The sequence below is a fragment of the Capricornis sumatraensis genome, chromosome 22 (assembly GCF_032405125.1).
Source record: "Capricornis sumatraensis isolate serow.1 chromosome 22, serow.2, whole genome shotgun sequence".
Lineage (NCBI taxonomy): Eukaryota > Metazoa > Chordata > Mammalia > Artiodactyla > Bovidae > Capricornis > Capricornis sumatraensis.
This window is the reverse complement of record NC_091090.1, coordinates 11044828-11063604: the sequence shown is the minus strand read 5'-3', so window position 1 is coordinate 11063604 and position 18777 is coordinate 11044828. Positions and strand designations below refer to the sequence as shown.

General features: G+C 35.7%; 1 protein-coding gene across 1 annotated transcript in view; it reads left to right on the top strand.

The window, feature by feature from the left end:
• Positions 1 to 18777, top strand: part of TINAG (tubulointerstitial nephritis antigen) — a 110204-nt gene that overhangs the window by 36144 nt on the left and 55283 nt on the right. The window contains exons 6-9 of the mRNA XM_068961073.1: positions 3286 to 3436; positions 6242 to 6422; positions 8568 to 8613; positions 11944 to 12067. Of these exons, the coding sequence (XP_068817174.1) occupies positions 3286 to 3436; positions 6242 to 6422; positions 8568 to 8613; positions 11944 to 12067 (502 nt within the window). The remainder of the gene's footprint in view (positions 1 to 3285; positions 3437 to 6241; positions 6423 to 8567; positions 8614 to 11943; positions 12068 to 18777) is intronic.

Here is an 18777-nt window from a genome sequence, read left to right as displayed (position 1 = left end):
ACCAACACGTAAAACAGAAGCAATATTGTAAAAAAATTCAGTAAAGACTTAAAAAAAGTTCATTAAAAGCAGTGTGAGGGATGACATACCTCTATTACAGCAACTTCATACAGTTTCACGAGCCAGGACATCAGTAGTCAGGTTGATTCCAAGATTTGGCCTCCAAAGTATCCTCAAAATATGTTGATTGTATTACAACAATTAGACCTCATACCACATTGTCTACTCTCAAAGCTCAGTTTCATAAAACTGTGCTCTATGCTTAGAAATAATTCCAAGAGTCCTCAAAAACAGACCAAGTACCGAATGCATCATGGAATAACTTCATAGGCTCTGAAGGATGGCACTTCCTAGGACAGAGGAGTGCTGATACTTTCTCTAAATACCATCACTTCATAGAATAAGCCAGTTTGTTCTAGAAAAGATGCATTTGGTTGAGCTCACCCTGGAGCATCTCCATCTGTTACTTCTATGGTAATGCTTATTCCCTCAGGGTAAACATTCTCTGGCATGGGAATCTCTTTGAGCCTTGTTTCAAATGGATGGGGACAGATTTAATCAGATACATCGTTTACCATCTTATGTTTATATGGTTAATGTATTACACCTCCTAAGGGATATGTAATAATTTTACTTTAAGCTAGACCAGCATTTCTGAAGATGTCTTAGGAAAGATATTTGCTGTGAAATACTGAGAGTAACTTGCTAAGCTGATCTGGGCTCTGTTTTTTTGGAGTCCATTGATTACAGTCCCATAGACGGCCTCAGCACAAGGCTAAGTCCATCTGTCCTCTGCCTAACGGATGTCAGTGTTGTATCCTGCATAGTCAACATAGCAGTAGTTACAATGAGAAAAGCTGTCTTTCAAAGAAGCTAAAAAGTATAAGACAATTAAAAAATACACACATATAAAAATATAGTTATATAGCTAAACAAAATTTAAGCAAGATGTCAGAAGCTAAGAGGCGAAGGAGTTCCGAATGGTAGGGGTGATGCCTGCTGCAGAGCAAACTTGGAGAGGAATAAATTAAGCAGGAAAAATAGCAGTGTGAGTCTCAGAGGTAAAGCTCGGTGAAAGTTTTCATATAAAGAGCAGAAAACAATTTGTTGAACTGAGTCATTCTTAAATCTTCTGACCTTTTCTAAGTATTTCAAGAGAATTTGGATTAAACCTTCACTGAGATTCAGGAATGTCTGTAATAAGAGCAACATGTTGACTATCATTAGAATTTAAAGCTCTTATCCTTGGGTTGGAATCGACAGATTCATGGGGCTGGAAAGGAAGGTAGAAGTCCCCATTTTCAAGCCTTTGCTTTTATAAAAGAGGCACAAACAAAAGAAGTGACCTGCCCAAAGTGAAAGGCAAGAAGTGCCAGAAGTGAGCCCAGAGGCAGGTTTCTGACTCCTTCAGTATTGTTTGTGAAAGGCTTTTATGAACCAGAGAGTGGTTACAGGAATACTTGATTCTGAGCCCTTGTACTGAAAGTCAAAGCATCAGGAATTCCTATTTTCTTTTATGAAACAGGGAATTATTTTCTTGAGACAGAGAGATGGAGGTATAATGATTTTTGCTCCTAGGAAATATATCCTAGCACAAAATACATGGGAATTGAGAAGCAAGTAGGAGGTTATAGATTCAACACACTCTGAGCATCTAAAATATGCCAGCAATTACACTACAGAATTGTACATGTGCTGTAATTACGTTTTATAAATACATATACAGAAATACATATATAAAGGAATTATTTTTAAAGAATTTATTTCAGGGCTAGTTTAATAATTCTAAACTAGCACTGTGAGGGGTTCCAGTACACAGATAATTTTGATGAGTAAAAACTATAACTTCTGAGAAAAGTGGATAGGTAGAAGAAAGGTTATGAATGTGCTTCCTTTAATCAAAATTGATTCAGAGATTAAGAAGAAGACTATATCAGGTCTCCAACAACAACAAAAGTCTGTACCAAAATGTCACTGGCTCCAATTTTCTTGTGATTTCCACACACATATTATCATGGTCGCATGATCAAAAGGCTCACATATATAGTTTTCTGCTACTGGTTGATTAGTTTCCCCAGTCTATCATTCTGAGGTCAGGATGATGACTCTTGATTTTGTTCTTTGTTGCAATTTCTACTGCTTAGTCTTGTGCCTGCCACCTAGCAGGTGGTGAACAAATGTGTGCTGGGGAAAGGAACACACATTAACAACAGCCGTGCTAAGGAATTATTCAAACAAAGAGAAGTTCCAGTCACAAAGGGTAGGCATATACATAAAACAAGGTGAATTCTACATCTACTGAGATTAGGAACATGATCTTCAAGAACATTATAAGCACAAAAGTGTGCTATGTAGCTTTTTGATAATTTTTAAAATCAGAGCTTAGTTGCTTTACATCGTTTCGTTGGTTTCTGTTGTACCGTAGAATGAATCAGCTACATGTGAATGAGTCAGCGATACATGTATCGCCTTCCTCTTGAGCCATCCCCGCATCCCAGCCCTCTAGGTCATCACAGAGCAAGGAGCTGAGCTCTCTGTGTTATACAGCATCTTTCCATAGTTATCTATTTCACTCATGGTAGTGTACGTACGTTAATCCTACTCTCTCAATTTGTCCCACTCTTTGATTCCCCCTGACTGTATCTACAAGTCTGTTTTCTATGTCTGCATCTCTATTCCTGCCTTGCAAGTAGGTTCATCTGTACTATCTTTCTAGATTCCATACATAAGTATTAATTAATGATAGTTTATAATGTAGATTTATGCTAGTCTCAATTAATTTTAAAACCAAAATTTAATTTACTCCACTATATCAGATTAACATGGATAAATTTTCAATGAATATTTCTGTGATTAGCTTTTCTGATTGCCTCAGGTTAGTTACATTTATTATATAATGAATATATATATATATTAATTATATATATTCATACACACATTTTAAATACAGGTGATATAAATGTAAGCAAGATATGACTCTTGCTTGTAAGGTGTTTCACTTGACAGGTTACTTAATGAAGACTTCAGAAGTATATAGAACATGAAAAGAACAAGAAACTAGAACAGACTTTGAAGATGGTAACATAATGCAGCAATGCCAAAACCGGACATAAACTATGACTGAAATTATGACATGGTTGAGTGTGTTGGAATATGCATCACATTTGGCCTTTAAGTTCCATTAAGTTTCAGAGACTAGTTTAATGATTCAGACAAAAAGGGCTATGCAAATTTTTGCAACATTATATGTCATTTGAATATTAATTAATATTCTCTTTGAAGCAGGTGTGGCAGCTGACCGCATAGCAATTCAGTCCCAAGGTCGATATACCGCCAACCTATCCCCTCAGAATTTGATCTCTTGCTGTGCCAAGAAGCGTCATGGATGCAACAGCGGAAGTGTTGATAGGGCTTGGTGGTACCTGAGAAAACGTGGGTAAATAGCTCCCCAACATGCATCTCTAGGATTCTTAAGAGTGCTGCTTGGGTTAGAATAAGGGGAAAAAACATTTTGCATTTTCTCCAAACTCTACAAATATATATGCTACATCTATATAAACACAGGAATTTCATTTAAATATATTCTCTGTTTGGTATCTACTGAAGTTATAAGCTATCAGAAACAACTGTTTGAAAAAATGTATACTTTTCTAGCTAAATTAATAGAGGTAAGTAAGCATTGTCTTCTTGCGGTTCTGAGCCAAATGGTTGTAGAGTCCCACAGTGGGGGTAGAGTTGAACTTATCTTGAGACTCTGAGTTCCCCAGGCAGATTAATAGATGATGCCAGGGGAAAATTAGCCTAAGACCCAGAGGGATGATATAAAGACATGCTGTATAGTTGCCTCAACTCATCAACATCATTGTCACCATTAATTCCATCTGATGAGACGATGCAGGTTGCATTTCTTTACTCTCATGTAGTCTGATACCCATGCAGCACCCTGTGTTTACTATAAGATCTACTTAAAAGCTGAGTTATTTGGCAAAGGAAATAGCAGCTGATAACTAATAGTTGATGTATGTGCTGCCCACGTGTTCTTTCCTCATCCACTGAGTGCTCTGGGTGTGCTATAAGAGACTGGGTGTTATGTATTTATAAAGTTCTTTAAAATTTGTATCTAATGCTCTGCTAATAAGATGGTGATTAGAATGGGCAGCTTTGGCTAATACCTTCCTGATTTAATAGTGCTCAGTCAGCTTCTGTTTGTATTATTTTACTATAATAAAAGTTAAAGCCCTTTAGGAGCCTAAAAATATAACAACATTGAAAGCCAATTAAATCTCCTTGTATTAGTCTGCTCAGGTTAACATACCAAAACACCATAAACTCTGGCCTAAACCACAGAGTTTTTATTTCTGGAAGCTAAGTTCACGATCAAGGTGCTCAAAGTCAAATCACTTTCTGGTGAGACCCCTCCTCTTGGCTTGCCTTCTTACTGAGTCCCCACTCACAGAGGGAGACATCTCTGTTCCTCTTATCAGGGTACTAATCTCAGCATGAGGGTCCCACCCTCATGACTTAATTTAAAGCTAATTATCTGTCTATACTGATATAACTATATATCTGTATATAGAGATAATATAGATAATCTGTATACAGAAAGATAAATGTATGGTTGAAAAGTAAGGCACACAAATGTTTGAAAAATAGAGAAAAGTGAATGAATACAGAATAACTCAACTTATATGGAGCAGAAGTTTTGTAGGGAGATTTGAAAAATTAGCATAAGGAAACATTTTCTGGAAAGAAAGTGCTAATTCATATATATATGTGAATTATATGCTTTCTTCTTTCTGAAAATTTTGTCCATAATCTTACCTTGTTCATGGATGATCTGATAATCATGGTTTGTTTCCAGCCTAGTATATTTTTCAAGAATATGAATATTTTCACTACTGGTTTAAATAAAGTTATATAACCACACACAAAAAGAAGCTAATTATCTTTCCAAGTTCCCATCTCTAAATGCCATTGCATTGGTGATTAGAGCTTAACGTCATGAATTTAGGGTGATACACCTCAATCCATAGTACTTATTATCCCCAAGTAATCCACTGGTACCTTTTGTGAAAGTAGCTTAGCTTTCATCATGCTCCTTACTCAGATTCTCTCACTTTTTTCACACTGTTGAATTTCCTTGAGGCAATCCTAGGACTATAATTCTATGGCCAGCTGAACATCAACTATCCATGAAATAATTTCACTGTTTTATTTTCCTTATCGTCTGCTTCAATACCCAATGAATTGTGTTAGATTTGGATCCAAATAATTTGTATTTTTCTATGTTCAGTTTCAAAATCAGAAACCAAAATTCTTTTATCATTTGTATAATGTATATATCTGATAACTTTCTACCTTATTAACGTCAATACTGTAGTAGTATATACAATTTCTCTTGAAGGATCATGAATTATAAGCACATAATAATTGAAGTCCTATGAGAAGGTATTTATAACAATAAAAATATAAAAATACTTAATTCTAAAACATATAATTTATCAGAATACTCCATCTGAATGTGATAAAACCTGTTCTTTTTCATATTAAATTTGGCTTTTTTAACTTATCTGTTTTTAATTGAAGGATAATTGCTTCACAGTATTGTGTTGGTTTCTGCCAAATATCAATATGAATCAGCAATAGGTATACATATGTCCCTCTTGAAACTCCCTCCTTCTTCCCTCCCCAGCTCCAGTTCGAGTTCTCTGAGTCATACGGCAAATTTCCTTTGGCTATCTATTTGGCTTTTTATATTATAGTTATAAATGAAGACTTAAGGAGTTATTTTATTAATCATTGCTTTTCATCTTCACAAAATTCTATTTGGTAGATAAATGTCTTTATTAGAATGGATTTGAACAAGGTTTTAGAACCTAAAAAAAATTGATACAAATAAGCTTATTTATAAAACAGAACAGACTCACAGGCTTAGAGAAAAAAATTATGGTTACCAGAGGGCAAGGGTTAGAGGGAGGGATAGATTGGGAGTTTGGGATTGGCATGTACACCCTGCTATATTTAAAATAAAATGCCTTACCATGAAAAAAACTATAACGAAGATATAGGAATGGGGCGGGGAAAGAGTTCATATGATTGAACGACTATGTTCAGTGTCCTGAAACTTATATGTAAATAGCCAGAAAGATTTACAAATATGTAAATCAGTAAAACCGTACTGAGATAGGTCATTACTGCATTTCCTAAGTATTATATTTACTTCTTTGCTTACTCCTCATAGACTGGTATCCCATGCATGCTATCCACTTTTCAAGGACCAAAATGCTACCAACAATGGCTGCGCCATGGCAAGTAGGTCTGATGGACGGGGAAAACGGCATGCCACTACGCCATGTCCCAACAGCATTGAGAAATCCAATAGGATCTACCAGTGTTCTCCTCCGTATAGGGTCTCTTCCAATGTAAGTTGGAATTGCAAAACTTCTTAGTGGTTAGCTTTCTCAAAAATATATACTACTGTTAGTAAAACTATTTATAAACAAGTATATTCTAAAATAATACTATACTTTCAGATATAATTTTTGATATTATTCAAGTGTTTATTAATGACGTCCAATTTGGGTATAATTTTTGATCTTTGTAATATTATCTGTGCAAATGATTGCCTTAAATTTTAAAATTTCCTTGGGAAGAGGGTTTTATTTATTTATTTTTTAATTTTTATTTTTACTTTATTTTGCTTTACAATACTGTATTGGTTTTGCCATACATTGCCATGAATCAGCCATGGGTGTACATGAGTTCCCAATCCTGAACCGCCCCTCCCACCTCCCACCGCATATCATCTCTCTGGATCATCCCCATGCACCAGCCCCAAGCATCCTGTATCCTGTATCGAACATAGACTGGCGATTCGTTTCCTACCTGATAGTATACATGTTTCAATGCCATTCTCCCAAATCATCCCACCCTCTCCCTCTCCCACAGAGTCGAAAAGTCCATTCCAATACAGTATACTAACACATATATATGTAATTTAGAATGATGATAATGATAACCCTCCATGCGAGACAGCAAAAGAGACACAGATGTATAGAATGAAATAGTTTTATAATTCTGTTTATTATATAACACACATGTATATATGTGTATATAAAGTAAATGGTGGTTTAGTTGCTAAGTTGGATCTGGCTCCTTTGCAACCCCATGGACTCTTCTGTGATCCTGCCAGGCTCATCTTTCCATGGGATTCTCCATGCAAGAATACTGGAGCGGGCTGCCATTTCTTTCTCTAGGGGATTTCCCTGACCCAGGGATTGAATCTGCATTTCCTGCATTTCAGGTGGATTCTTTGCTGACTGAGCCACCATGAAAGCCTGCACACACGTACATATATACATAGTTGACACATAAAAGCTAAAGCAAACCTTTTTTCATTGACTTTTTTGTGGTATTAGCTTATTTTATTCATCCTTTGCCTTACTCCACAAAATACTTGAAATGGAAATAGTCATGGTGGGAAAAAGATTCCCCTGGATTCCAGTTTGTCATATTAAAATTCTGGGAGAATTTTACTCCATCTTATCAGTGTCACCCAGATATTCTCACTTTCAGACTGTTTGAAGCTTCAGCGATTTCCAATTATCTGTAGAATACAGTTCAACATTCTTACCATGACGTACAGGTCCTTCATGACTTGGTTCTGATCTACTGCTTTTTGGACTCATGTCCAACCAACCTACCCATTCCCCACCTGCCCATAATGTTCCTCATAAACTGACCGCTGTCTGCTCCCCACATGCACCAGGCCCTCTTTGCTTCTACTTAGCCGGGTGATGATTCCTCTCACACCAGTGGTTATCCCACCAACTTCCATGTCAAAGAAGTAGGTCAAAACTTCATCTTCTCTGAGAAGTTTTCTTGACTTCTAGGCAGAATCAATGTCCCGTTCTTGTCTGCATCCACGGTATTTGTGCTTGTCTCTATAGTCAAGCTTAGTATATCATGATTAGTTATGTTACTTAGCAATTAGTTATGTGATTGTCTGTCTACTCCACCAAAATGGAAATATCTTGAGGACTGGTGCAGGGTTAATATTTGTTTTTGTCCTAGTTTCTGGGATGTACTCTAATCAAAGTGCATACGTGAATGAACTTCTTCATTCCTAAAAGTTGCATTACACAGTGGATGAAAACAGAGAAATATTTGTATGCTAAAACTGAGGAACCTCACAAAATAATCATCTGGGATCACTGTTGTGGTCCGAAGAATGGAGATGACACTACTTTGCACAGATAAAACAGTGTTTTATTTAATTTTTTCTTTTTGACCATAAAAATTATTATATTTTCTCTTCATTCCAAAATTATTGCCAGTGGTACGAGTCAATGAAACATGTGTGTGCCTTGTCTTTAACAAATTCACCAATGTGGAGATTCACATGCAAGTATTTCAAAGTATGATTAAGAGTAAAGTGCAAGTTGTCAAGGCACACTGGGTTCCATAATTCCTAAGCTGATTGTACAGCCCCTAACATTACAGACCAATCAATAGGTGTAGTGGACTCTGACAACAATAACTGTGTTCACTGATATTTTTCCCTCCAGGAAACTGAGATCATGAGAGAAATCATGCAAAATGGACCAGTTCAAGGTAAGCTTGGGCTTCCCAGGTGGCACTCATCTGTCAATCAGGAGATATAAGAGATACGGGTTTGATCCCTGGGTCGGGAAGATCCCCTGGAGGAGGGCATGGCAATCCATTCCAGTATTCTTGCCTGGAGAATCCCATGGACAGAGGAGCCTGGAAGGCTACAGTCTATAGAGTCACAAAGAGTCGGACTTGATTGAAATGGCTTAGCATGCACACAAGGTAAGCTTGGATGAAATATGATTGTGTCTTATTTATTCCTTTAATAAACAACTTTGCATTTAACTCCTATATAAAGAGCTTAATAAATGATAGACATCTTTTGCTTTTAGATAATTCTTAAAGATTCAGTGGTTGCAAGACCAATGTAATTATAGGAGATATGCTCACCGAATAGCCTCATTAGCTCCTCTTGTTCTTGAAGAAGACAGACTCATTCATAAATTGAATTGTTGAATAAATGTTATTGACACATTGGATGACAGTCAGCTTAGTCTGTATAAAGTGATCATGGACCCAAAAGACATTCAAACAGGAAATACTGAGAGCTTGTTTGATTGTTTAGTTATATTTGACTCATACATAGTGTTAAAAATCTTCTCACTTCAGTTTAAATGGATTAGATAATGGATTGTAAAACAATGAAGGTTTAGCAATAGAAAAAAAGTAGACACTTCCATTTTCCTATGAGCTCAAAAGAAATCAAATAAACCAGGATGATTTTTGTGTTTTATAAAATGCTTTCCATTTTGATCTATTTTGAAAATGTGTTATGAATAGTAAACTAAAATCAATAAGGGAATCATATACTAATTTATAAAATGTCCTTTGATTTAATATGAAGATATTATATCTGATACACGGTTCCTCTGCTTATCTATTGGAATTTATTTTGCACCAATGGTATGAATAAAAATAAGTTCACAGTGTGTATTTCCAGTATTAAAGATTGCCTTGAAATGCTTGGAAGAACAAAACCAGTGAGGCCTAAAATAGAAATTCAGGCTGTGAATACTGAAAAGTCCAAAAATATATTAATATTATCAATACAGTGGAATTGATAAATAAATAAAATAATTAGGTTAAACAAACCAAAATTAAATTGAAAACATTTGATGTATACCCAGGGAACTATTGGTTATATGTATTTTTGTGTTTCTGAATGCCGGCCTAATCAATATTGGTTCAACAGATGATAGGAACGACAGATTTTAAAATTGTGTTGGAAAGACTTTTATTGATTTTTATCATCGCTTAACATTTATTGAGAAACCAAAGCTTATTCTGAACAGGGCCTGAATTCAGTTTTTAAAATCCTGGGGCCATACACAAAACCTGAAATGAATAAAAAGAATTTTTTTTTCTCCTTTCAGTTGTGTAATCTTTGAAGGCTAGAAAAACAGTAGGGAATTAATGTGTAATTTAAATATATCCTTCATTAACTAGAGTTTGTGTGATAAACTTGAAGGAAGCCAGGCATTTGAAGTCAAGGTTGAATTTGAAATTCCAGCTTTGACATTTGCTACTTAAATGACTTTGGTCGAATTATGTAAACCTCTTTGAGTCTTTAAATCATTATATTGCTGTTTAAAGTTTCTCTTTCATTCTTTTAATCAGTTAAAAGAAATCTGCAGCATAATGATTGAAAATTGAGAATATCTTATGTTTATTTAATGGTCAGATACTTAAGTATTCATGAATTTTACAGACTGAATCAAAAATAAAGAGGTAAAATTTGAAAATAATAAAGTTGAAGTTCAAATTATTCAGCATCATGGAACCAAGGTTTGTTGAGAACTTTCCTCCTGCCAGGCTGAACCAAGAGCAGAAGACAGCTCAGTATCCTACCCTCGTGTGTGGGTAGAGTGTAATAAGTTTGTGTGGTTTTCCAAAAGTAAAATTGCACTATGGTAGCTTATGCAGTCAGATCATCAGGTCTGTTTGGTGTCAGAAACTCAAGGAGGAATCCATCTTCAAGTTAATTGTCATGGCATCTCATTCATGTTTCTTTAGTTGGGGAGGGTATTTTTCTGCGTTGAAGAGTGCTTTTTTTCATGGTGCTTTGAATGCTAACGGAGTCAGTAGCTCTATGGGAGAGATTGCCGATAGCAATATTTTCACGGTTATAAATGCGGTTGCCTCATCTTGCTGTAGATGCAACATGGCTGTCTGCATGTTGTCGCCAGTGCTAATGTACAACCTTTTCCCCCTTTGCCTTACAAAAGAATGTAAAATGTGATGGAATGGTGAATAAATAGTACTGTGTGCATTCTTCTAAAATCTGTAGAATTAAAAAGAAGTTTAGGTGCGGGAAAGAGGACAAAAGCAAAGAGCTGAATAGAGTACAGTTATATAAACTCTTAATCCTATGGAAAGGTTTGTTCAAGTAAATAAAGATTTCATCTCTTTTATGAATATTTGGACACCATCAGAAAAGGCACGCAACATTTAAAAATGAAATAAAAAGTAGGAATCAAAAGTAATACTTGACTTTGGAGGAGAAGCTTCATTTTAGGATCTGTCAAATGTTAGTGGCTTTCTTTCTCATTTTATCTAAAATTCACATCAAACTAAGACAAGCATTGTGCACAATTGTCAAGGTATTTGTAACTAGCCCAAATAAAAATGCTTTCAATTCATGTCTTCTAGAGGAGAAGTTTAAAGTATTCACCATAAATTACTCAAGCCTTTCAATAAAACAGCCACAATACAGAAAAGAAAAAGAAATAATCTAGGTGAGGGAAGAAAGAAGAGTTTTATAAAATATAAGCTCTTCCTTTCTGAAGAATACACTATTGGCTTAGCTCCCCGAAGCTGGAGGGATGCAATCTTGTCAGAGTATTCTTTTGCTAAGGGTTTACTTTTTATTCAAACGTACCAAGGAAACTTTTGTATTTACTTCTAAGAAGGAAGGACAATTACTTTAAACCCTGTTTGTTAGGTTCACCCTTCACTGATAGCTTAATTGGAATTTTTAGGGACTGGTGGAGAAGCCCAAGGTTAATGGAGAAATAGTGATCACCAGTGAGTGTTGTGGGTTTCCTTCTAGGATTCAGCTCCTGATAATAGTGCTTCTGTCAAAAAAGATCGAGTTCTAAATGTATAACGTGACTTTAAGTAATATGCTAAGTAGCTAAAAGATACTTTTATAAGAGAACTAGAAAATGTTTCAATCAATTAAGTAGGAAAGAAAATTAAGCTGAACTGCAAAATTCCTTTTTAGATTCTACCCCTGGTAATTTACTTGTTGACTGTTCTATAAGAATTTCTGAAGTTTTTTTTTAAGATAAGGATTTAAAATCATGTCATTTATCCTGTTGGGTTTTATTTTAGCTATAATGCAAGTTCATGAGGATTTCTTCAATTATAAGACAGGGATATATAGACACATTACCAGCACGAATGAAGACTCAGAAAAATATCGAAAGTTTCGGACACATGCAGTCAAACTCACTGGGTAAGGTGATTTCTCAAAAGTCTTCATTTAGTACTTCTTGAAAATAAAACTGAAAATAGATTATGTAGTGCATTTGGGTGCCAGAATTCCTCTTGGTATGAGAGGTTCTCATGCAAATTAAAAATTATAAAACCTTGACATTATTTAGTCATTATTTTAAAATCCAGTGAAAAATCAACCCATTATTTTAGGAAAGGTACCAAAGCATGTCTCTCATTTACTTGGGAATCCATCCTAAGAACCTGTTCTAAGGGCAATAAAATAGGTTATTGGAATTCTACATATGGGATGATCAAGGAAAGTGTGCAAAACCAAGGTGTGCTAGGATGTGGGCAGAAGGTTTTGGATGGAATTGCAAATGGTAGAGATTAAGCAGGAAGACAGGGTAAGATCTCCTTTATTCAATGTAAAATTATTTGTTTAAATCTATGTGAGAATTGTGAAAACTTGTCTTGTTTTACTTTGTTTTTCCATTCTTAGCTGTTCAGTGACTTTTCAGAAAGGCCAACGGAGTAATAAATTCGTTTATACTGCTACTGGAACTGGGGATTCAGTGCCACTTGAATTCCATTTCCCTTCAGTTTGAAAGTCCTGTTTCTTCTAAATCTCCTTCCTATGTATGTTTCATTATCAATTTTTGTTTCCCCTGGTAACAGTCATGATTTGGAAAAATTTTTCCCACACACTGGGTGATCAAAATGATCTTTCTTATTATTCAGAGAACTCTGGAAATGGCAACCTTGATGTGGACCCTTTCTTGATTAGAACTGATTCTTTATTATCTCTCTCCCGCCTTGCTGATGTTTTCTTCATCCTACTCCTAAATTTGTTCATGCTGGGGTTGGACAATATGAATGTGTTTGTATTAATCACTCCGCACTGTTTGCATATTTTCCATATTGAGTGTGTCAATTGAAATAATGTGTTCACTTTTATAAACTCCTAAAAGATTGAGACACTTAAAAATTTACCTCACATGTGTGACAATTAGCAAGGCTAATTCTGCTAGTGAGCAAATAACTTTTGGAGATTTTGTTTGTTTTTCAGAAATATGTTAGGGCCCTTGGGCATTGTTAAATGCCCTGAGGCAGTAGATTTTCATTCATTTCTCTATTAGTAATTCCTGATTTGGTAATTCCTGTATTCAGAAAATTAATGCATCAGTGAATTAGAGAGTAATCAAATAACCCAAGTAAGTTAATGTTCCTTATCAGGGAACTTAGTTACTTCTCTGAAATACCTTACAAATTTATTGCATCAAATTTTATTTGCTATGAATTTGTCAGACACGAAGCTATTAGACTTAACTCACTTGTACTTAATGAATTTAAACTTCTATCAAATGCCCATCGCTGAGGAATACAAGGAAGATTAATACATAGTCCTGTTCTTAAGGAGTTTAGGGAATAAAGTAGAGACATTCACAAGTGATTACAGTATAAGGTGATAAAAGTGGTGTATCTCCATATGCATGGCATTATATATATATTACATATATGCTTATGCTATTTTATATATACTACATACATATATATTGCATATGTATTGTACACACACATATATATACTTTTATATATTTACAGTAGGTAGATAGATAAACACTTAAATTCCCTTGCTCCTCATCATTTTATTTTGTTTTTAACTGGAAGGTTATTACTTTACAATATTGTGATGGTTTCTGTCGCACAGCAGCATGAGTCAGCCGTAGGTGTACATTTGCCCTCTCCCTCTTAAACCTCCCTCCCACCTTGCTCCCCATCCCACCCCTCCAGGCTGTCACAGAGCACCTGCTTTGGGGTCCCTGCATCATATAGCAAATTCCCACTGGCTATCTGTTTTACATATGGTGATGTACATGTTTTAATACTACTCTCTCCAACCCTCTTCCTCCCCCACTGTGACCCTAAGTCTGTTCTTTATGTCTGTGTCTCCCTTGCTGCCCTGCAAATAGGATCATCAGTTCCATCTTCCTAGATTCCATACATATGTGCTAATATTCAGCGTTTGTCTTTCTCTTTTCAACTTACTTCATTCTGTATAATAGGTTCTAGGTTCATCCATCTCATTAGAACTGATTCAAAGGCATATTGGGGTACAGGTGCCTTTTTCAATATGCTTTCCTGAGGGCGTATGCCCAGTAGTGGAATTGCTGGGTTATATGATAGTTTTATTCCTATTTTATTTTTATTTTTAATTGAAAGATAATTGCTTCGCAATACTGGTTTGATTTCTGCCATACATCGACATAAATTAGACATAGGTGTACGTGTGTCTCCTCTCTCTTGAACCTCCCTCCCACCTCCCACCCTTTCCCGCCCCTCTAAGTTGTTATGGAGCCCCAGTTTGTTCCCGAATCATACAGCAAATTTCCATTGGCTGTCTGCTTTACATGCCATAGTGTATATGCTTCCATGCTGCTCGCTCCATTCATCTCACCCTCTCCTTCCTCCCCTCACCCTTGTTTATAAGTCTGTTCTCTATGTCTGCATCTCCAGTGCTGCCCTACAAGTAGGTTCATCAGCACCATCTTTGTAGATCCCATTTATAAGCATTAATAGATGCTATTATTTTTATCTTTCTGACCTACTTCCCTCATATAATAGGCTCTAGGTTCATCCACCTCATTAGAACTGACTCAAATATGTACCTTTTCATGGCTGAGTAGTTTCCATTGTATATATGTACCATAGCTTTTTTATCCATTCATGTGTTGATGGACATCTAGGTTGCTTCCACATCCTAGCTATTGTAAACGGTGCCGCAATAAATATTGGGGTACATGTGTCTTTTTCAGTTTTGGTTTCCTCAGCGTATATGTCTAGAAGTGGTATTGCTTGGTCAAATGGTGATTTTATTCCTAGTTTTTAAAGGAATCTCCATAGTGGCTGTATCAATTTATATTCCTATCAGCAATGTAAGGGAGTTCCCTAATCTCCATATCCTCTCCAGCAATTCTTGTTTGCGGATTTTTTTGATGATGGCCATTCTCACTGGTATGAGGTGATAGCTCATTGTAGATTTGATTTGCCTTTCTCTAATAATGAGCACTGTTGAGCATCTTTTCATGTGTTTGTTAGCCATTTGTACATTTTCTTTGAAAAAAGGTATGTTTAGTTTTTCTGCCCTTTTTTAGATTGGATGGTTTGTTTTCCTAGTATTGAACCTCATGAGCAGCTTGTATATTTTGGAGTTAATCCTTTGCCAGCTGTTTCATTTGTTATTATTTTCTCCCTTTCTGAGAGTTGTCTTTTCACCTTGCTTATAGTTTCCTTCATTGTGCAAAAGTTTTTAAGTGTAATTAGGTCCCATTTGTTTATTTTGCTTTTATTTCCATTATTCTAGGAGGTGGGTCATAGACGATCTTGCTGTCATTTATGTCAAAGAGTGTTCTGCCTAAATTTTCCTCTAAAAGTTTTATATTTTTTGGTCTTTAATCCATTTTGAGTTTATTTTTATGTATGGTGTTAAGAGGTGTTCTAATTTCATTCTTTCACATGTAGTTCCTCAACTTCCCTAGTACCAATTTTTGAAGATACTGTCTTTTCTCTATTGTATATTCTTGCCTCCTTCATCAAAGATAAGGTCCCCATAGGTGCACGGATTTTTCTCCAGGATTTCTATCTTGTTCCATTGGTCTATATTTCTTTTTTTGTGACAGTACCATACTGTCTTGAAGACTGTCACTTTGTAGTAATGTCTGATGTCAGGCAGATTGATTTCTCCAGCTCCAATCTCCTTTCTCAAGATTGCTTTGGCTATTTGAGGTGGTCTTTGTTTCCATGCAAATTGTAAAATGATTTGTTCTAATTTTGTGAAAAATATCATTGATAGTTTGATAGGAATTGCCTATCAGTTCTTTGGCACTCAGTCTTCTTTATGGTCCAGCTCTCACATCAGTACATGACTACTGGAAAAACCATATCTTTGACTATACAGACCTTTGTTGGCAAACTGATGTCTGTGCTTTGTCTCTTTAGGTAGGTTTATTCCTAGGTGTTTTATTCTTTTGCCGCAATGGTGAAAGTGATTGTTTCCTTAATTTCTCCTGATATTTCATTGTTAGTGTATAGGAGTGCAAGTGATTTCTGTGTATTAACCTTGTATCCTTTGACTGCTATTTTCATTGATTAGTGTTAGTAATTTTCTGGTGACATCTTAAAAGTTTTCTTTGTAAAGAATCATGTCATCTGCAAACAGTGAGAGTTTTACTTCTTTTCCATCTGGTTCCTTTTATTTCTTTTCCTTCTCTGATTGCTGTGGCTAGGACTGCCAAAACTATATTGAACAAGAGTGGCAAGAGTGGGCACCCTGGTCTTGTCCTTGAGTTTAGAGGAAATGCTTTAAATTTTTCACCATTGAGAATAATATTTGCTATGGAATTGTCATTATATGGCCTTTATTATCTTGAGGTAGGTTGCTTCTGTTCCTACTTTCTGGAGAGTTTTATCATAGATTGGTACTGAATTTTGTCAAAAGTTTTCTCTGCATCTATTGAGATAATCATACGGTTTTTATCTTTCAGTTTGTTAATATGGTGTCTCAAATCAATTGATTTGCATATATTGAAGAATCCTTACATCACTGGGATAAAGCCCATTTGGTAATGATTCATGATCTTTTTAATGTGCTGTTGAATTCTCTTTGCTAGAATTTTGTTGAAAATTTTTGCATAAATGTTCATCAGTGATATCGGCCTATAATTTTCTTTTCTTGTGGCATATTTGTCTGGTTTTGGCATTAGTGTGTTACTGGTCTCACAGAATGAGTTTGGGAGTTTTCCTCCCTCTGAAATTTTCCGGAAGAGTCTGAGTAGGATAGGTCTTAGCTCTTTACACTTTTGCTGGAATTCACCTTTGAAGGTCTCTGAGTCTTTGTTTACTGGAAGATTTTTTTTTATTATTCTAGTTTTGATTTCTGTGTCTGTAATTGGCTTATTCATATTTTCTACTTTGTCCTGGTTCAGTTTTGGAAGGCTATACTTTTCTAAGAATTTGCCGACTTTTTCCAGGTTGTCCATATTATTGGGATATAGTTGCTCATAGTAGGATCTTACAGTCCTTTGTATTTCTGTGTTGTCTGTTATAACTCCTCCTTTTTCACTTCTAATTTTATTAATTTTAGTCTTCTCCCTTTTTTTCTTGATTAGTCTGGCTAACAATATGTCAGTTATGATCATTATGTAGTGTCTTTCTTTGTTTCATAAATGTCTTTATTTTAAAGTCTATTTTATCTGATATGAATATTGCTACTCATGCTTTCTTTTGATTTCCATTTGCATGATATATCTTTTTCCAGCTCCTCACTCTCTGTATGTCTTCTTAGGTCTCAGGTGGGTCTCTTGTAGACAGCACACATAGGGGTCTTCTTTATGTATCCATTCAGCCAATCTGTGTCTTTCAGTTGGAACATTTAGCCCATTTACATTTAAGGTAATTATCAATAAGTATCATCCTGTTACCATTTACTTTATTGTTTTGGATTTGTTTTTATAAGCCTTTCTTTTTATGTTTCTTGTCTAGAGAAGTTCCTTTAGCATTTATTGAAGAACTGGTTTGGTGGTTCTGAATTCTCTTAACTTTTGTTTGTCTTTAAAGCTTTTGATTTCTCCTTCAAATCTAAATGAGATCCCTGCTGAATAAAACAATCTTGGTTGTAGTTTTTTCTGCTTTCATCACTTGACATAAAAAGGTCAGCTGTTGGCTTTATGGGGGTCCTCTTGTATGTTATTTGTTGATTTTCCCTTGCTGCTTTTAATATTTGTTCTTGTGTTCAATTTTCATTAGTTTGATTAATATGTGTCTTGGTGTTTCTCCTTGGATTTATCCTGTATGGGACTCTGGGCTTCCTGAACTTGGGTGGCTATTTCCTTTCCCATTTCAGGGAAACCTTCAATTATAATCTCTTCAAATATTTTCTCATGCCTTTTCCTTTTGTCTTCTTCTTCTAGGACACCTATGATTTGAATGTTGGGATGTTTAATGCTGTTCCAGAGGTCTCTGAGGTGGTGCTCATTTCTTTTTATTCTTTTTTCTACTCTGCTTCAGGTATTTCCACCATTCTATCTTCCAGCTTACTTATCCATTCTTCCATCTCAGTTACTTTGCTGTTGGTTCCCTCCAGTATATTTTCATGCTCAGTTATTTCATTGTTCATTGTTGATTATTTTGTAATTCTTCTAGTCCTTTTTAGACATTTCTTGCATCTTCTTGAACTTACCTCCAGTCTACTTATCTGTGCCTCCATTGTGCTTTCAAGATTTTAAATCATCTTTCTATCATTATTTTAAATTCTCTTTCAGGTGGACTACCTATTTCTGCCTCGCTTGTTTTGTCTTATAGCTTTGTACCATGTTCCTTCATTTGCTGTATATTTCTGTCTTTTCATTTGGTTTAATTTATTGAGTTTGAGGTCTCCTTTCTGCAGGCTGGAAGGTTGTAGTTCCTCTTAATTGTGGAGTCTATCCCCCATGGGTAGGTTGGGACCAGTGTCTTGTGAAGGTTTCCTGGTTGGAGGGACTTGTGCCTGTGTCCTGGTGGATGGAGCTGGATCTTGTCTTTCTGGAGGGTAGTGCTGTGTCCAGTAGTGTGTTTTGGGGTATCTGTGGGTTCAATATGGATTTGGGCAGGCTGCCTGTTGATATGCAGAGTTGTGCTCATGTTTTGCTGAAGGATTGGTATGGGGCATCCCGAACTATAGCTTGCTGGCTCTTG